The sequence below is a fragment of the Chelonia mydas genome, chromosome 2 (genome assembly GCF_015237465.2).
Source record: "Chelonia mydas isolate rCheMyd1 chromosome 2, rCheMyd1.pri.v2, whole genome shotgun sequence".
Classification (NCBI taxonomy): Eukaryota; Metazoa; Chordata; order Testudines; family Cheloniidae; genus Chelonia; species Chelonia mydas.
This window is the reverse complement of record NC_057850.1, coordinates 40,097,859-40,116,990: the sequence shown is the minus strand read 5'-3', so window position 1 is coordinate 40,116,990 and position 19,132 is coordinate 40,097,859. Positions and strand designations below refer to the sequence as shown.

Sequence of the window (19,132 nt, the reverse complement as noted above, 5' to 3'; positions counted from 1 at the left end):
CTCCTAGGGGACATCCAAAAGAAGATATGGGTTCACCTGGCCCACTGGTGCCCCTCTTAGTCCACTCCTCCCTTTTGACTAGAGGTAATTATGTATCCTGCACGTCTCCCGGTCAGGGTGCAGTCCTGGGGTATGTCTCATTGGGGACACCTCTGTGTTGTTCCTCTATGCTGATGCAGCAGCTCCTGCACTGCCCCCAACAGAACACTGTTCCCCCTGTGCTTGGGTGGTGTCCAACTCTGGGGCAGCGGTAACGTTCCATGCGCCAGCTCTCATAACCCAACTGCCTTCAAATGATGCACTGCACCTATCACACCTAACCCACTCTTGAGCAACAGTCCTCCCAAATGCCACGAACCTTTTCCTTTGTTCTGCTGTCCTATGACTGCTCAGCACATTCATCGCAGCTACAGCATTTGTAATATTGAGACCATCCATATAAACTTGTCTGCGACAAGAATTCTGCTGCCCTGTTTACAAAAGCAGCAGTAGAAGGTAAAATACTTTGTAAAGCTTAAAGGAAATCAAGAGAGTAGAAAATATCTTCCTGCATGTCAGCAGCTAACAATAAAGTGATGGCTGTTCAGAAATTCTCAGGATTTCTCTAGCATGATGTGAAAAGTCATAGCTCACTGTGTGACAGAACTGTACCTTGTTAGTTCATAAAATCACTGACTACTGTCTATGTTGTTTTTACATTATGTTGAAATATGTTGCAGAATGAGGGAGAGCTGTAGTCTGAGCAGGGGTCTAAAGCAAGAACTCATTCTCTCCATGTCTTCAGACAAATCACCTAACCTCTATGCCTCACCTTCCTCATCTGAATCATATATTGAATCAACAGTATTTGCACCTTTTTTTCCCTTAATGTTTCACAGATATTTGCACAAGCAAATATTGGTCCTATGACTGTTTGAGGGATGTGAATTTTGGCCCACTAACCAAGATTTGTTTAATCAAGAAGTAAAATGTTTTAGAACTAAACTGAATTTTGAGAGAGCAGAAGTAGTTTATAAGTGTTATCTAATCAGGGAACAGAACAACAAAACAAAAAGGAAAAAAAACCCATGATTTTCGTGACCAATCACATAACTTGAATAGTGAATTCTGACTATTTACTAATCAAGTCAATACCTGCTATAAATAGTTGGAGAGCAATCCTTAGAGCGGGATTTATTTCCATTAATTATTTGTCAAACAATTTTGAAAAACTAACAAGTCTGTAATAACAGTGACACTTCACAGACAAAAATATATACCAAATTAATTGTTCATGAAAAATAATTTAACCAGCATGGGCTCCAAAGGGTGTTCTAAGGATTAATTAGTTAATATTTTTCTTTTTTCTCCTCTTTGTTAACAGCTATGCAGGAGGGTGAGGGTTAAGGTGGATATATTTATGGGCGGTTCTATGGTTATATTTATTTTGTGATTTTTAATTTATGAGATAGATGCCCAGAGGATAGGCACTTTTGTTGTATTTTATACATTTCAAGAAATAATAAATATTTGTAACATGCTTTGAAGATTAAAAGTGCTACTGGTACATAAGTGCTAAGTATTATTATCTGTTTACTCAGGGACCTAATACATTTGTAAATATGTAAATAGCATTAAATTGGCTGTAACTGAAAGGTTTGGGAGCTTTCCATTGGACAATCTTGACATTCTGCATTAAACACTGCAATGATGTAACTGCAATGTGCTTGGATTATGCCTCTCTCTCTCTCGCTCTCTCTGTATATTACGATGGGTAGCCTGTAAGATAAAGATATATCTATCTATCTTACAGGCTACCCATTGTGTTGTCATTTTGCGGAGAAGCCAACTGTTATTTCACAGAATAATATTTTCAAAACAGTATCCTAAACTTTGAAAAGCATTAATGTTTCTGGTTTAACTTTCTATTTCTGGAAAATAACTGTTTTAACAAACAATGTTCATATTGCATTCATTTTACATTGTATTTGTTTATTTAAATTACTCCCTCACATTGTTCTTGAGCTATATATAGATTATCATGTTCATATAGCAAATGTACTAAATTAAGCAGTGTAGCTGATCTACATTTTTCTATTGAAATGTTAACGTAAAAACAAAAAGAGCCTTTTTTCAAAATAAGTAATTTTTGTGAGATTTTTTTATTTTAGAAATTTTCTGTGTTTTTTCTGACAAAATTGAAAAACAAAAAATATGGGCCTTTTTCTCAGTTTTTGGTTTTTCTCTTTATTGGTTTCCTTTTTCCTTTACCTTGCCCCCCTTTTGCCAGTGGCAAAAGGGAAAAGGAAAAAAGTTAGAGGAGGGGGAAGGAAAAATGTAAAACCCAAAAATGAAAAAAAATGAATAAATGAAACATTGATTAAGTTCAGACACCTGCAGAACTTATTTCTATTTTTTTTCCCAAAAACCTAAACAAACAAAAAAACTCAAACTTTTATTTTTCGTCCAGTCCACTAGGGCATGATCCTGCCCCATTCAAGTAAATGGAATTTTGCTATTGACTTCAGTGGGTGCAGGATCAGGCCCTTAAGCAGTATGTGTCCACTCTTGAGAGCATAAATTTTTCAAATCTTGTCCTGGAAACGTGCTCCTCCTTAGAATGTGTCATTCTCTGATGAGTTATTCATATCTTTCTGAACAGCATTTTCAATATATAAGCCTGTGCAATATAGAAGGTGAAGGAGTCTCATATTCATGTGATGGTTTTTTGCAGCCCAGGACCTATGTGCTGTGGAGAAACATGCCTGTGAACAGATCTGTGTGAACACACCTGGGTCCTATGTATGTCAGTGTTATGATGGCTATGAGCTCGATGAAGATGGAAAGAAGTGTATCCGTAAGTATTATCTTAGAAATTCCCATTGGCACGCAAGCCAAAGAGGTGGGAGACAAGATTCAGTTTTGGGGGGCTGGTTTTTGGAGGGGAGAGAGTTTGACACAAACCACCTGATTAATTTTGTTCCGATCTCATTGACTTCTGTGACTAAATTTTGCAGTCAGGATAAGTTAAATAGTGTGAAAGATTTCTACTTTTTCAGTACAAATAAATGTACAGTACAGCCACAAGCCTTGATAGGAAACTCTCCTTTCTCACACAGATTTTAAGCACAATATACTGCATATAGATTTTTTGTTAGGGTTTTTTTTTTTCAATGAACTCTGAAATAGCAAAAAGGTGAAAAATTGCCCCAACTAATTTCACACAGGGTTATGCTGGCATTTTGAAATCAACCTGATTTTCTATTCAGAATCCATGTGGGTTGTCAGCAATGCATTGCATGGTACTATTTAAACTGGTAGCACAAAAAAACCCCAAAAGCATAGACACTACTCTCAGAGTGCTAGTAATACTACTCTAGGGTTGCTATCTCTTCAGGTAGGAGTCAGATCCTGGTAAATCTGGGAGAGGGTGGACATTCCTTGAAACATCTGTTTCCATGCCAGGGTATGCTGAGGAGGTTTTCCACATCTGTTTCCAAGGGGTGGCAATAAAAGATCACTGTGTAGTGATTTGTTGTGTGAGAATCAAGTTATGGGTGGATTTTGGGTGAGGCACTGGGGGCATTGCCCCCCCAAACTGCAAGCCTCAGGGAGGCAGTAGTCTGCTATATAAAGAGTTCTGCAGAGGAGACAGGAGACTGCTCCGAGCTTATGCCCTTGAGGCAGGCAGGGAGTCAGAATTTTGTTTATAAACAGAGTGATGAACAGGTGATTAAGATAAGAAAGGACTGTTAGGATGTTTCCTAAAGTTAAATATCTGTTCCAAGCTCGGTGAACTGCAAAAAGTAAGTAGCCTAAATGATAGAAAGTAATTGTAGATACAGGAATCAGGACGAGCGATGCAGGAAGTGCAGCTATGCCAATGAGACACTACCCCACATCCTATGTGGCTGCAAGCCCCATTCCAGAGCTTGGCAGCTGCGTCATAATGCCATCCAGAATCGCCTAGTCAGAGCCATCCTGCCACCCATAGGGAAGGTGGCCGTGAACTCTGCCATCCTCGGAACCGACAGCAAACTGCAACTGGACATCGTCATCACCAACGAGGACCAGAAGATCATGATGGTGAACGTCACAGTGCCCTTTGAGAACAGGACCCTGGCCTTCCGTGATGCCCGAGCTCGAAAGGTGGAGAAATATGCCCCTCTGGCCGAAACCTTGAGAGCTAAGGGTTACCAGGTTCAGACACATGCACTGATCGTCAGAGCCTAAGGTGCATGGTACTACAGTAATGAGAGAGTGTTGAGAGAATGTGGAATCGGTCAGCGCTATGCTCGGCTGATGCGGCAACTCATGGTGTCAGATGCCATCAGGTGGTCGAGGGACATCTACATAGAGCACATCACCAAACATCTGCAATATCAGGTGAGATGAGCTGGAGTGCCGATGAGAAGCAAAATTGGAAAGTAACTGAAATACTTCCCTGATGGAGTGTATTTTCTAAATGGACAACCTACCCTAAATTCTCAATTACTGACGGACAGTTTTCACTCATTGCTATATTTGCTTTTCACAACCAACTCTGTATAACTTTTCATGAGTGATGTACCTGAATACTTGAATGCTAATATTTAAACTGTAGTCTTAAATTTATTCATGTAAATTTGGGTTATTGCTGATTATGCACTTTATGGATCTTATGACTTTAAAAACAAACTTGTATTTGTGGATAATCTAAACACTATACCCAGATGTACAGCCACTCTTTTCTTAACCTGTGTACTATATAATTTTTTAACATTAGCTTTAATAACATTTTCTACAGTTGTTTCAATTGTATTCAAGAGGTAGTAACAAAGTTATTAATGTCTTTCTTTGAGAAGATAACTGATTTTTTAGACAAAAGAAATGCAGTAGATCTAATCTATCTGGATGTCAGTAAGGCATTTGATATAGTTCCACATGAGAAATTATTAGTGAAACTGGAGAAGATGGGGATTAATATGAGAACTGAAAGTTAGATAGGGAACTGATTAAAGGGGAGACTGCAACAGGTCATACTGAATGGTGAACTCTCAGGCTGGAGGGAGGTTACTAGTGGAGTTCCGCAGGGATCAGTCTTGGGAGCAACCTTATTTAACATTTTTATTACTGATGTTAGCAAAAAAAAAGTGTGTGTGTGCTAATAAAATTTGCAGATGACACAAAGTTGGGAGGTATTTCCAATATGGAGGAGGACTGGAATACCATACAAGAAGATCTGGATGACCTTGTAAACTGGTGTAATAGAAATGGGGTGAAATTTAATAGTGCAAAATGCAAGGTCATGCATGTAGGGACTAACAACAATAATTTTTGCTATAAGCTGGGGACTTGTCATTTGGAAGTGACAGAGGAGAAGAAAGACCTGGATGTATTTGTTGATCACAGGGTGAGTATGAGCTATCAATGTGATGCGGCTGTGAAGAAGACTAATACAGTCCTGGGGTGCATCAGGTGAGATATTTCCAGTAGAGACAGGGAGGTATTAGTACCATTATACAAGGCACTAGTGAGACCTCATCTAGAATACTGCGTGCAGTTCTGGTCTCCCATGTTTAAGAAAGATGAATTCAAACTGGGAACAGGTGCAAAGAAGGGCTAGTAGGAGGATCTGAGGAATTGAAAACCTACCTTATGAAAGGAGACTCAAAGAGCTTGGCTTGTTTAGTCTAACCAAAAGAAGGCTGAGGGGAGAAAGGATTGCTCTCTATAAATACATCAGAGGGATAAATACCAGGGAGAGAGAGGCGTTATAAATACCAGGGAGAGAGAGGAAGTTAAGCATCAACGTAATCATGTGCCAGCAATGCCCCTCTGCTATGTACATTGGCCAAACTGGGACAGTCCCTACGTAAAAGGATAAATGGACACAGATCAGATATTAGGAATGTCAATATACAAAAACCTGTAGGAGAACACTTCAACCTCCGTGGACACACACTAGCAGATTTAAAGGTAGCCATCCTGCAGCAAAAAAACTTCAGGACCAGACTTCAAAGAGAAACTGCTGAGCTTCAGTTCATTTGCAAATTTGACACCATCAGCTCAGGATTACACAAAGACTGTGACTGGCTAGCCAACTACAAAAGCAGTTTCTCCTCCCTTGGTGTTCACACCTCAACTGCTAGAAGAGGGCCTCATCCTCCCTGATTGAACTAACCTCGTTATCTCTAGCCTGATTCTTGCTTGCATATTTATACCTGCCTCTGGAAATTTCCACTACATGCATCCGACGAAGTGGGTATTCACCCATGAAAGCTCATGCTCCAGTACGTCTGTTAGTCTATAAGGTGCCACAGGACTCTTTGCCGCTTTTGCAGTCTTTAAACCATGATTAGAGGACTTCAGTAACAGTCAGAGTTTAGGGGTCTATTAAAGGAGTGAGTAGGTGAGGTTATGTGGCCTGCAAGGTGCAGGTCAGACTAGATGATCATGATGGTCACTTCTGACTTTAGTAAGTGTATCTGAGTAAGAATATACATTACAATTTTAAACCTAACCAGTGTCCCTTAAGTGACTTTCCATAAGATGTTAGAACATGTTAATATTAGAGCTGAGTAGGTCTAATATTTAATTTTCTTGCTTGATATAGGAATTAGATACAGTGCTGCTGTCAGATAATTTCTAAGTTATTATCTGCAAAAAAAACAAACCCTAGAGTTTTCAGTTATGTAGCTCCTGGAATCATGGTGAAATTTGCCCCCTGCAAAAAAACCCAATCTGAAATGGTGCCCCTGTGGGCAGGCACAGAGTTTTCCCTCCCCCCCCAACCCCCCCCAGTGGTGGATTAATGATTTTGCCGCCCCTAGGCCCTGAAATAATTGTCCCCCCAGCAGGTCCCGGCCCCCCCCACCGCAGCTCACCTCCGCTCCGACTCTGCCTCCTCCCCTGAGCATGCTGCCGGGTCCTACTTCTCCCCACTCCCTGCCGGTGCTTGCGTTCAAAACAGCTTCGTAAAGGAGGGGGGAAGAGGGGGGAACGCGGCTCGCTCAGGAGAGGAGGCGGGGCCAGGGCGGGGATTTGGGGAAGGGGACCAATAGGGGCAGGGAGGGGGCGGGGAATGGGGGCAGGGGCCGAGGGCGTGAACCGGCATCTGGGGAAGCAGCCTCTGGCTGCTATATATAAATTTGCTGGCTTAGGCGTTAATACGCCGCTGCCCCCACCATGCACGTGTCCCCGTTGGCCTGACTGGAGCCGCCCCCAAAATATAGAAGTCAAGCTACGCCTATGAATTAAGTTTGTCTGTAGAATGTGTTGGTTAAGCTTAGTTCCCTTAAAGGAACTGGGCATTCTGTGCCTCTAATTCGTACCGTTGGCAGTAAAGAAACAAACATAGGCCCAGGGTACTGCAAGATAAAAGCAAGAGAATGAAAATTCAGGAAAACAAATATTAAATGCGAAACACAATCTTGTCCTTAAAACTTTGTAAATAACTCATTCTTCACTTCTTCCATACTTATACCACAGTATGTTTTAGGGTAATCTAGCTCTTTAGGCTATTTCCCTTCTCACAAACCTTCCTTCCTGGTCTTATATTTCAGGAGAATGTCCTTTTCTGGTATCTTCTGTCGAAGAACTAATAAGTGCTAGTTCTTTGCCTTTTTCTTTCGGGCCTTGGTTCACGAAAGCACTTAAACACATGCTCCAAGTTAAGCATGTGCTTAAGTCCCATTGAAATTAATGGGACTTAAGCAGATACTTCAAGTTAAGCATGCGCCTAAATGCTTTCCTGAATTGGAGCCTAGGCCCCTACACACAGTCCCAGCACAATTCTTCTCAAGTTTTAAGAAATAACAAGTTCCCAAAGCTGTACCTTCTTTCCAGCTAAATTCTTGTCAGTTTAAAGCCCCATAACACAATGTAATCTGCATCTTGACAGCCCACTTAAGTAATTTCTTAGAATACCCTAGGAAGCAGGATAATATTAGTTCAGTATGTAAAATAGGTAATTGCCCATACCACGGGGCATTTTTCATGCCATTTCCCATTTTGTTTTTTATGAGAGCTATGGTTGTATGTGCCTTTTGCAGATGAATCAACTGTGTGCTTAGTCCTTTGAAATGTTTCAATTACTCTTGGTCTCATGATTTAAATATGGGAATGCTTACTTGCCTGAGCATTTTTCTTAGCTCATTGTTTTGTTTTGTTTTCCTGGATTTGCAACTTTTTTAAGATATAAAGCATATGAGTTTCATTCTCACCCATAAGCAGATGCGGATCAGATCCATGTCTGGCTTTTTAGAGGACATGCATCTGCTTGTTTCACAATGTTTCAAAATGCTGCAGAATTTTTTCATGCTACATAACTGATGCTTTTCCATAGGTCCTAGGACTCAAGTACCATTTTATGTTCTTGTCCTCTGAAGTTGGATTCTTTCTAGCTGGCTTCCTGTATACAACAGGCCATAGAATTTCACCCAGTTACCCCTGTGTTGAGCCCAATAACTTGTCTGACTGAAGCATATCCTCCAGAACGGCCTCCAGTCTTGATGTGAAGACATCAAGAGATATAGAATCTATCACTTCCCTTCGTGGTTTGTTCCAGTGATAAATCACGCTCACTATTACAAATTTATGCCTTATTTCTAACTTGAATTTGTCTGGCTTCAGCTTCCAGCCATTTGTTCTTATTATGTCTTTCTCTGCTGGATTAAAAAGCCCTTTAGTACCCAGTATTTTCTGCCCAAGGAACTTATACAAGATAGTTAAGTCACCTCTTAATCTTCTTTTTGATAAACTAACCTGATTGAGCTCTCTAAGTTTCTCCTTGTAAGGCATTTTGTTTCCAGCCCTGATATCTTTTTTGTGGCTCTTCTTTTCACTCCTCCAGTTTTTCAACATCTTTTTAAAAATGTGATCACCTGAACTGGATGCAGTATTCCAGTATCGGTCTCACTAATGCTGAATACAGAGGGCTAGTGGAGCTTGTGGATATATATCTATTTAAGCACATAAAAGCTTCAATTTAAGTTGCTCTGAATCAGAAAGGTGGTTACATTAACTAACCTATATAACCCCCATTATTATTATGACTGTGTTCCTCATCCTCCCTCACTATTTCCTCTATTGTTTGTTACATCTACTTGTAGCATCTTGTCTTAAATTGGATTATAAATTCTACAAGGCAAGGACTGTGTCTTCCTTTGTATTTTTATAGTAACTAGCACAATGGGGCCCCAATCCTTATTGGGACCCTGGGGCACTACTGCAATACAAATATAAATAAACACACTTGCTTCATTGGAGATTGTTTATAGGTTCTATTCTGATGTCAGCTCCTATCCTTTCTTTAATATACAAAAAGTACATGTTTTTCTTATTAAAACATTAGTACGTTTCTATATAATTTCTTGTCTCAACGTTCTAATTGTTGTCTTCTCACCACTTCTCTATAAAGTCTGTAATGTTTTACCCAGAACTGAGCTGCATCCTTAATGTTTCATGTTTTTCCCATTCCATTCCATTAGTGCGTTGGCTTCCTTTGAAACGGAGAATCAAGTTCCAAGTTCTCTTAGTAATGTTCAAAGCATTCATATCCTCAACTCCAAATTATTTGCATGATCTGGTTCTGACTGGTATTCCCTCTTATATCTTGCATTCTCCTTCTGAACTAAATCCACTTGATCTCTCAAGTATTGCTTACTTATACCTATTTTGGTGGAATCCCCTAACTCATGCTATTCATCCTGATGCTAGTGTTGGCAGGTTCAAGTCTAAATGCAAAGCATCCTAGTTACACTTTTATTTGTAGATTTTTTTTCATCATATACGTGATTTCACTTTTAACTTTTTTTAATCTCTACAATACATATGCATGGGTCAAAGGAGAATTTTAATGTAACTTGGGAGGTTTAAAAATGGATAAATAAAGTAACAGAAAGGGTTAGCAGCGGCTAGGTCAGAGTTGTTCTATTGGTAGTGTCAAGAAAGCTAACTCCTTGTTAGGGTTGCCAACCCTCCCGCATTGGCTGGGAGTCTACCGGAATCAGCATCGATCTCCCGGTGACTATTGAAAGCAACCCGGGAGATTTTATTAGGTATAGTACAATTAATGACATTACATCATGTTGGGGGGGAAAAAATCCCAGAATAGCTTCAGTCAGAGTTGGCGACCCTACTCCTCACATTTCTATGTGAAGTTGAGCATGTTGCTGTCCTGAGCAGAAAATAAAACTTAAATCAAACAAAATGGGAATAGTGCGAGCCAGGCAGTGTCTTGTGGGATCTCACACTGTGTCTTCCAACATAGTCACAAATGTGATCAGCCATTCAAAATGTATCCCTTCTGATAAAAAGGAGTGAGCCCCTAATAATTGGTGCATCAATCATTGCACTAAAGTTCTTAAATTGCAAGTTGTTCAGAGCAGAGATCATGTCAATTCCTTATTTGTAGAGCCCTGGACATTGATCAGGACCCTTAGCCACTGCCATAATATACATATTTAATCATATTTTTATTTGATTCCATTTATCTTAATTTTATGTACTCTTCTTATTTTCTTTTTCAGTTGTAGATCTTTGTGCTTTGGATAACCAAGGTTGTCAACATGAGTGTGTAAGTACGGATGACTCCTACTACTGTAGATGCCATCAAGGATTTATTCTAAATCCAGACAGAAGAACTTGCAGAAGTAAGTTGTGATGAATTTTAAGTACTATGATAAATTTGCTCTCCTTGTACCTCCTAATTTCCAGTGGTGATTCTCCCATTGCTGTTCCTGAAGATGCTGAGGACATTCAGTAGAATCTCAGGGATGGACTAGCTCCTGGAGCCATAGGAAATAAAAGCAGTGGAAGTTTTCTCCTTCTCTGGGGACAAGGAGCTCTTAACATGAGGCCATGCTTCTCCCTAGGTAGTAAAATCAAAAGCCTTTATGTTGCATGATCCCTTTGGATTGCCAGAGTCCTTTATTTTGAGTGTCCTCCTTCCTCGTGCAATAGACCAGAAAAACAGCTTAATTTTATACAACACAGTTCTTAAATTTTCTTTGTTTATAAAACAAGTTTAATAATTAAATGCAAAATGCCCCATATTAAGGCACTGTTAAGGTTGCATAGCTAAGCATGCCACATTCAGGAAATGTAAAAGGAAAGGTTGAATGTACAACATTAACTTTGTTTCTTTCTACATATGGATTATGATAAAGAAACTTAATTGCTATGGGTGTGTGTGGGTGCAACTCTATTAATTTCAGTAGAGTTACATTCCTTATACCGGTGATTAATTTAGCCCATATTTTTAAGTGTGAACAAATACAGTTTATGAAATAATGCAGTGCAATATGACAAAGCATCTTATACAACCATAGATACACATGGGTGTCTGAGCCCTGGTCTACACTACGAGTTTAGGTCTAATTTAGCAGCGTTAGATCGATTTAACTCTGCACCCATCCACTCGACAAAGCCATTTTTGTTGACTTAAAGGGCTCTTAAAATTTATTTCTGTACTTCTCCCTGACGAGGGGATTAGTGCTGAAATTGACATTGCTGGGTCGAATTTGGGGTAGTGTGGATGCAATTCGATGGTATTGGCCTCCGGGAGCTATCCCAGAGTGCTCCATTGTGACGGCTCTGGACAGCACTTTCAACTCAGATGCACTAGTCAGGTACACAGGAAAAGCACCGGGAACTTTTGAATTTCATTTCCTGTTTGGCCATTGTAACGAGGTCATCAGCAGAGGTGACCATGCAGAGCTCACCAGCACAGGTGACCATGCAGTCGCAGAACTGTAAAAGAGATCCAGCATGGACCGAACGGAAGGTACTGGATTTGATCGCTGTATGGGGAGATGAATCCGTGCTATCAAAACTCCATTCCAAACGACAAAATGCCAAAATATTTGAAAAAATCTCCAAGGGCATGAAGGACAGAGGCTATAACAGGGACAGCAGCAGTGCTGCGTGAAACTTAAGAAGCTCAGGCAAGCCTACCAAAAATCCAGAGGCAAACAGCCACTCCGGGTCAGACCCCCAGACATGCCACTTCTATGATGAGCTGCATGCAATTCTAGGTGGTGCCCCTACCACTACCCCACCCCTGTACGTGGACTTCTGCAAGGGGGGAGTCTCACGCAACAGGAATGAGGATTTTGGGGATGAGGAAGATGATGAGGAGAAGGAGGATGAAACCATTCTCCCCGACAGCCAGGAACCGTTTATCATCCTGGAGCCAATACCCTCCCAAAACTCCCAAGGAGGGCTCCCGGACCGTGAAGCTGGAGAAGGCACCTCTGGTGAGTGTACTTTTGTAAATATAATACATGGTGTAAAAGCAAGCATGTTTAATGATTAATTTGCCCTGAAGACTTGGGATGCATTCGCTGCCAGTACAGCTACTGGAAAAGTCTGTTAATGTGTCTGGGGATGGAGCAGAAATCCTCCAGGGACATCTCAGTGAAGCTGTCCTGGAGGTACTCCCAAAGCCTTTGCAAAAGGTTTCTGGGGAGGGCAGCCTTATTCTGTCCTCCATGGTAGGACACTTTACCACGCCAGGCCAGTAGCACGTAGTCTGGAATCATTGCATAACAAAGCATGGCAGCGTATGGTCCCAGTGTTTGCTGGCATTCAAGCAACATCCGTTCTTTATCTCTCTGTGTTAGCCTCAGGAGAGTGATATAATTCACGGTCACATGGTTGAAATAGGGGAATTTTATTAAGGGGACATTCAGAGGTGGCCGTTCCTGCTGGGCTGTTTGCCTGTGGCTGAAAAGAAATCATCCCTGCTGTTAGCCATGCAGTTGAGGGGAGGGGTGAGGTGATCATCCCCGAGAATTGGGGGTTGGGGGGTTGGCGACCTTGTACCAAAAGCACATGTGCTATGTAATGTTAACAGCTTGGTTCACCATGAAAGAGTCTACCCATTGTTCTCTAAAATGTGTCTTTTTAAATACTACTCTCCCTTTTTTTCCTCCTGCAGCTACAAATGTTTCAACGCTCCCCCATCATCTCCATCCCAGAGGCTAGTGCAGATAAGAAGGCGAAAAAAACGCACTCGCGATTAAATGTTCTCTGAGCTCATGCAGTCCTCCCACACTGAAAGAGTTCAGCAGAATGCATGGAGGCAAGCAATGTCAGAGTCCAGAAAAGCACAAAATGAACGCGAGGGCAGGAGGTGGGATCAAGATGATAGGTGGTGGCAGCATGATGAGAGGAAGCAGGATGCAGTCCTGAGGCTACTGGGGGATCAAACTGATAAGCTCCGGCGTATAGTTGAGCTGCAGGAAAGGCAGCAGGAGCACAGACCGCCGCTGCAGCACCTGTTGTAACCAACCGCCCTCCTCCCCAAGTTCCATAGCCTCCTCACCAGACGCCCAAGAACACCGGAGGGGGGCCTCTGGGCACCCAACCACTCCACCCCAGAGGACTTCCCAAGCAACAGAAGGCTGGCATTCAATAAGTGTGCAGTGTGGCCTTGTCCTTCCCTCCTCCCCACCCCTCCTGGGCTACCTTGGCAGTTATCCCTCTATTTGTATGATGAATTAATAAAAAATGCATGAATTTGAAACAACAATGACTTTATTGCCTCTGCAAACGGTGATCGAAGGGGGGAGGTTGGTTGGCTTACAGGGAAGTAGAGTGAACCAAGGGGGCGGGTTTTCATCAAGAAGAAACAAACAGAACTGTCACACCGTAGCCTGGCCAGTCATGAAACTGGTTTTCAAAGCTTCTCTGATGTGCAGCGTGCCCTGCTGTGCTCTTCTAACTGCCCTGGTGTCTGGCTGCGCGTAATCAGTGGCCGGGTGATTTGCCTCAACCTCCCACCCCGCCATAAACGTCTCCCCCTTACTCTCACAGATATTGTGGAGCACACAGCAAGCAGCAATAACAATGGGAATATTGGTTTTGCTGAGGTCTAAACGACTTAGTCAGCTGCACCAGCGCGCTTTTAAACATCCAAATGCACGCTCTACCACCATTCTGCACTTGCTCAGCCTATAGTTGAACAGCTCCTGACTACTGTCCAGGGTGCCTGTGTATGGCTTCCTGAACCAGGGCATTAAGGGGTAGGCTGGGTCCCCAAGGATAACTATAGGCATTTCAACATCCCCAACGGTTATTTTCTGGTCTGGAAAGTAAGTCCCTTCCTGCAACTGTTGAAACAGACCAGAGTTCCTGAAGATGTGAGCGTCATGTACCTTTCCCGGCCATCCCATGTTGATGTCGGTGAAATGTCCCTTGTGATCCACCAGTGCTTTCAGCACCATTGAAAAGTACCCCTTGCAGTTTATGTACTGGCTGCCAAAGTGGTCTGGTCCCAAGATAGGGCTATGTGTTCCGTCTGTTGCCCCACCACAGTTAGGGAATCCCATTGCAGCAAAGCCATCCACTATGACCTGCACATTTCCAAGACCTGCATTACCCTTGATAGCAGCAGCTCAATGATTGCATTGGCTCCTTGGATCACAGCAGCCCTCACAGTAGATTTGCCCACTCCAAATTGATTCCCGACTGACCAGTAGCTGTCTGGCGTTGCAAGCTTCCAGAGGGCTATCGCCACTCGCTTGTGAACTGTGAGGGCTGCTCTCATCTTGGTATTCCTGCACTTCAGGGCAGGGGAAAACAAGTCACAAAGTTCCATGAAAGTGCCCTTACACATGTGAAAGTTTCGCAGTCACTGGGAATCATCCCAGACCTGCAATACTATGTTGTCCCACCAGTCTGTGCTTGTTTCCCGGGCTCAGAATCGGCGTTCCATGGCATGAGCCTACCCCATTGCCATCAGGATGTCCAAATTGCCAGGGCCCGTACTTTGAGAGAAGTCTGTGTCCATATCCTCATCACTCTCGTCACCGCGCTGCCGTTGCCTCCTCGCCTGCTTTTGCAGGTTCTGGTTCTGAACATACTGCAGGATAATGTGCAAGGTGTTTACAATGCTCATAACTGCCACGGTGATCTGAGCGGGCTCTGTGCTTGCCGTGGTATGGCGTGAGCTGGAGAGCAGAGTTGCAGTGGAAGCGGTGGCTGACGACGGATGCCACGAGAATAGATATTTATAAAGAACGATGAGAGCACCCGCGCGGTGGATTCATGAGAGCAGAGTTGCAGTGGAAGCCCATGACAGCCAACATGGAGAAATTCGCTATCAAGACGAGCAGCAGAGCAGAGTTGCAGCGGAAGCGGTGGTTCAATGACGACGGTTAACAGTCCTACTGCACCGTCTGCTGAAAGCAGTATGGCGTCTGCACGGAAAAAGGCGCAAAACGATTGTCTGCCATTGCTTTCACTAAGGGAGGGGCGACTGATGACATGTACCCAAAATCACCCGGGACAATGTTTTTGCCTCATCGGGCATTGGGAGCTTAACCGAGAATTCCAGTGGGCGGCGGAGAGTGCGGGAACTGTGGCATAGCTATCCACAGTGCAACGCTCTGAAAGTCGACGCTAGCCACGGTACTGTAGACGCACTCCACCAATTTAATGCACTTAGTGGGGACACACTATCGACTGTATAAAATCACTTCCTAAAAAAGTGACTTAAAAAGTGATAAGTGCAGGACTAGATTAAGGCATAAGCATTATAGCCCATGCTTAGGGCTCTAGCTCCCAGAGTCATTTGATTACATCATCATTTTGGCTTTCATTTACAAAAAGAAAAAAAATTAAGCTTCTGGCCCCTTATGGTCACAAAGAAAAGCCTGAAACTTAAATAAGTGTTACCAAGACAGCTTGAAACAAAAGCACTGAGAGGTGTGAACTCCCCATCCATTTCAACATTAACTGCAAGACACACTGCTCTGGGGGTTTGCCAACACTAGCCCAAGCAGGTATACCTTATACACCCTGGCTCCTGGAGTACTTATTAGGGGTCTTCCTGCCTTGTTGCTGATTCTGCTCCTTTTTAGGCGAGACCCTCTTGTTACCTGTGGGATGCCGTGGGACCCCATGCTGCTACCTCTGGAGAGGAGAGGAGCCTTCTGCATTCTAAGCCTCAATCATATACCAGGGCCCCACTGTGAAAGGCTCTATACAAACACATATAAAAAAGACAGTCTCTATACCACAAAGTTTATCTAGGTAACCTTTGACTCACCTCTAAGGGTCAGATTTTTAAAGGTATCTGGGTACCTACAGATGCAGATGGGCACCTACTGGGATTTTCAAAAGCACCTAAGCACCTACCTGTGTCTTTAGGAGACTAAACAATAACTAGTCAAGAATTTTTCAGCAAAACATTTTTCTGTCCGAAAATGCTGATCTGTCAAAACCAAAACTTTTCATGGAAACAAATCGGTTGTGAAGAAATGTTCCTTGGGAATGTTTCTGAGGTCCAAGATGGAATTTCTGAGACAAAAGCATGACCTGAATAGTCTGTATTCCAGTTGTTAGCACACTCCTCTGGGAGGTGGAAGACTTGGGTTCAAGTCCCTGCTCTGCCTGGTTCAGAGTGGAAGAGCTCTAGAAGGAGAGATTAAGAGCAACTGATTCAGAGCAGTGAATCAAACTGAGTTTCTCCCAGGCAAGTGCCCAAACTATTGGCTCTTCTGCCGTGGGTAGGCCTCTCTGTGTTTTTTTCATGAAAAATTTTGAAGGGTCTCAGTTTTCTTCCAATGAGGAATGAAACCACATATCAAAACCTCAAAAATGTTCACAACCTGGATTCATGTTTTCCAGCCAGCCTGACTAACTATCTTTAAAAATTTGACCTTAAGGAACTAACCTCTGCCCTCTTATTTAATTTTGCCAGGAATGAAGGGTTAGGGGTTAACTCTGACTGGTATAAATCAGTAGTATCTCCACTGAAGTCAGTGGAGCTACACCGATATAAAACCAGTGAGAGCCTTATGGCCAAATGCTGCTTCTAAGTGAAGAAAATGACAAAAATCTCATTGACTTCACTGGTGTTGAATCAGGCCCTAATTGTGCATAGATCCCTCTGATCACTGCACAGTGAGCTTCCTTTTCTAACACACTTTATACATTGGTGGTAATGGTTGCCTGTAAACCTTCATGACTATCATCTCATGAGCAACTTAAATGAGGGAACTGCAAAGCAAACAAACCTGAGTTGTTCAGACACTGACTTTGCAGGTGAAGTAATGCTCTGATCTGGTGAGAGGCACCCAGAAGCACACTAATACACTTCTTCTTATAAATCATATCTAACTTGCATGCAGTAAAATAGTATAACCAGGTACTTTGTTAGAAAACCATGTGATACATTTTCAGTGTGATCTATGGGTATTTAGCTGCAAAAATCTCAAAAATACCAACACTCATCTCTGTACATCCTCCCATGGAAAACTTATCCCCCAGGGGCTCATTAAAAATATGTATGCTGCATTATAGTATGTGTGAAAATGGAACATTTTGTTTTCACAGCTTGAGACAGTATGGCAAGGTGTCAGCAGCATGTCCAGAAAGAGAGATGCTCGTTGAAAGAAACCAAGATAATTGGTTTTAATTTAATGTATTTGTCAATGTTCCTCATTGCTGCGCATTTTTTTCTTTTTACAGGACCAGATTACTGTGCTTTGCAGACCCATGGCTGTCAACAGGAATGTGTTAATAAAGATGATTCCTATTTTTGTCAGTGCCGACAAGGGTTTACTCTTAATCCAGATAAGAGAACTTGCAAAAGTAAGTTGTCCTACAGTATGTAATAAAGCTCATCTGCTTTTACTTCTGAAAACCTGTATGGCTGACTTTACGGAAAGATCATAGCCTCTTCCATAGTGAAGGCTGAAACAAACCTTCTATTGTAAGGTTGATTTTTAACCTCAGCCCCCTTCCTTCACCCCATAACTTTGCCAAAACCTAAACCAAACTCCTTGATATTTTGCAGACCAGATTTTACACCACATTAGAATTTTTCTGAAGCAATTCTGGGGAGTACTATGGGACATATGATGGCTCAAAACCAGGTCGTTCATTACTACTTTGAAATTTTCTTATTTGGGCTTATCGTAACTCAAGTGGTTTTGGCCTAAATACTTCAAATTTATGTTGTAGCCAAGGACAGATGCCTTTGACTAATTTTGGGAAAGTAGGGGATGTATTATTTAGTTATTAAAAGCAGTTTACATTTATATTTTAAACACTACGGAGTTCTTTACATCAGGGGTTCTCATCCTTTTTCTTTCTGAGTTCCCCCACCCCCACCCCCCATGCTATAAAAACTTCATGGCCCACCTGTGCCACAATAACTGGTTTTCTGCATATAAAAGCCAGAGCTGGTGTTAGGAGGTAGCAAGCAGAGAAGTTTCCTTGGCACCATGCCACAGGGGGCCCCGTGAAGCTACGTTGCTCAGGCTTTGTCTTCAGCCCCAGGTGGCAGGGCTCAGGGCCCTGGGCTTCAGCCCCATGCAGTGGGGCTTCAGCTTACTACCCTGGGCCCCAGAGAGTCTAATGCTGGCCCTGCTTGGCGGCCCCCCTGAAACCTGCTTGTGGCCCCCCAGGGGGCCCTGGACCCATGGCTGAGAACCAGTGCTTTAAGTCACCATCCCAGTTTCTTACAAAGCTTAGAAAACCACCTCCATTGTATCAGCTTCCTAAATGAGGCGTGTGGACCTTGGTGTAGAACAAATTTTCCAGGGAGGATGTGGAATCTACATCACTGGACGTTTTTAAGAGCAGGTTAGACATATAACTATCATGGAAGGACTTAAGCCATGTCTATACTACAAAGTTTTCCTGACACAAGTTACGTCAGCATAAAGCCGCAGCAGTTAGTATATCACTTGTGCGTGTACATGCTTGTCTCCTTGCGTCGGCGCTGCACGTACTCTCCAGGAGTGCTTGTGTCAATGGGTAGGTGCACCATGGATAGGTATCCCAGTGTGCAACCTGCCACCATTCAGCACACTGTCTTTTGGGTAGTTTTGGCAATGCCTGGTGGGGCAGAAACGACTCGCGTAGGGGTGACTGGGAGCAGGGGGTCAACTTCCCATGATGTACTATTCTCCATCCCATAATATCATCTTTATCCCATAATTTTTGCACCTATTTTCAATTTCCTCTGAACCTGCATGGGACTTGTCACTGCCTGGAGTCTCTGGCAGAAGCATGAAGATTGCATAGCTCTGCACTATTGTCATGAGCACTGCAAGCAGAGGATGCACAGTTCTCCAGTATTTACAGAGCCGCAAGAAGAGCTGCAGGGAACACGGTGGTCAGTTTACTGTGGGGCATAGCGAGAACCAATTCAAGG

The 19,132-nt window shown here is 42.7% G+C and overlaps 1 protein-coding gene across 12 annotated transcripts in view; it reads left to right on the top strand.

The window, feature by feature from the left end:
- Window positions 1–19,132, top strand: part of MATN2 (matrilin 2) — a 117,637-nt gene that overhangs the window by 62,870 nt on the left and 35,635 nt on the right. For all 12 annotated transcript variants that reach the window (XM_043539311.1, XM_043539319.1, XM_043539316.1 and 9 more), the window contains 3 exons: window positions 2,714–2,836; window positions 10,491–10,613; window positions 17,440–17,562. In XM_043539311.1, the coding sequence (XP_043395246.1) occupies window positions 2,714–2,836; window positions 10,491–10,613; window positions 17,440–17,562 (369 nt within the window). The remainder of the gene's footprint in view (window positions 1–2,713; window positions 2,837–10,490; window positions 10,614–17,439; window positions 17,563–19,132) is intronic.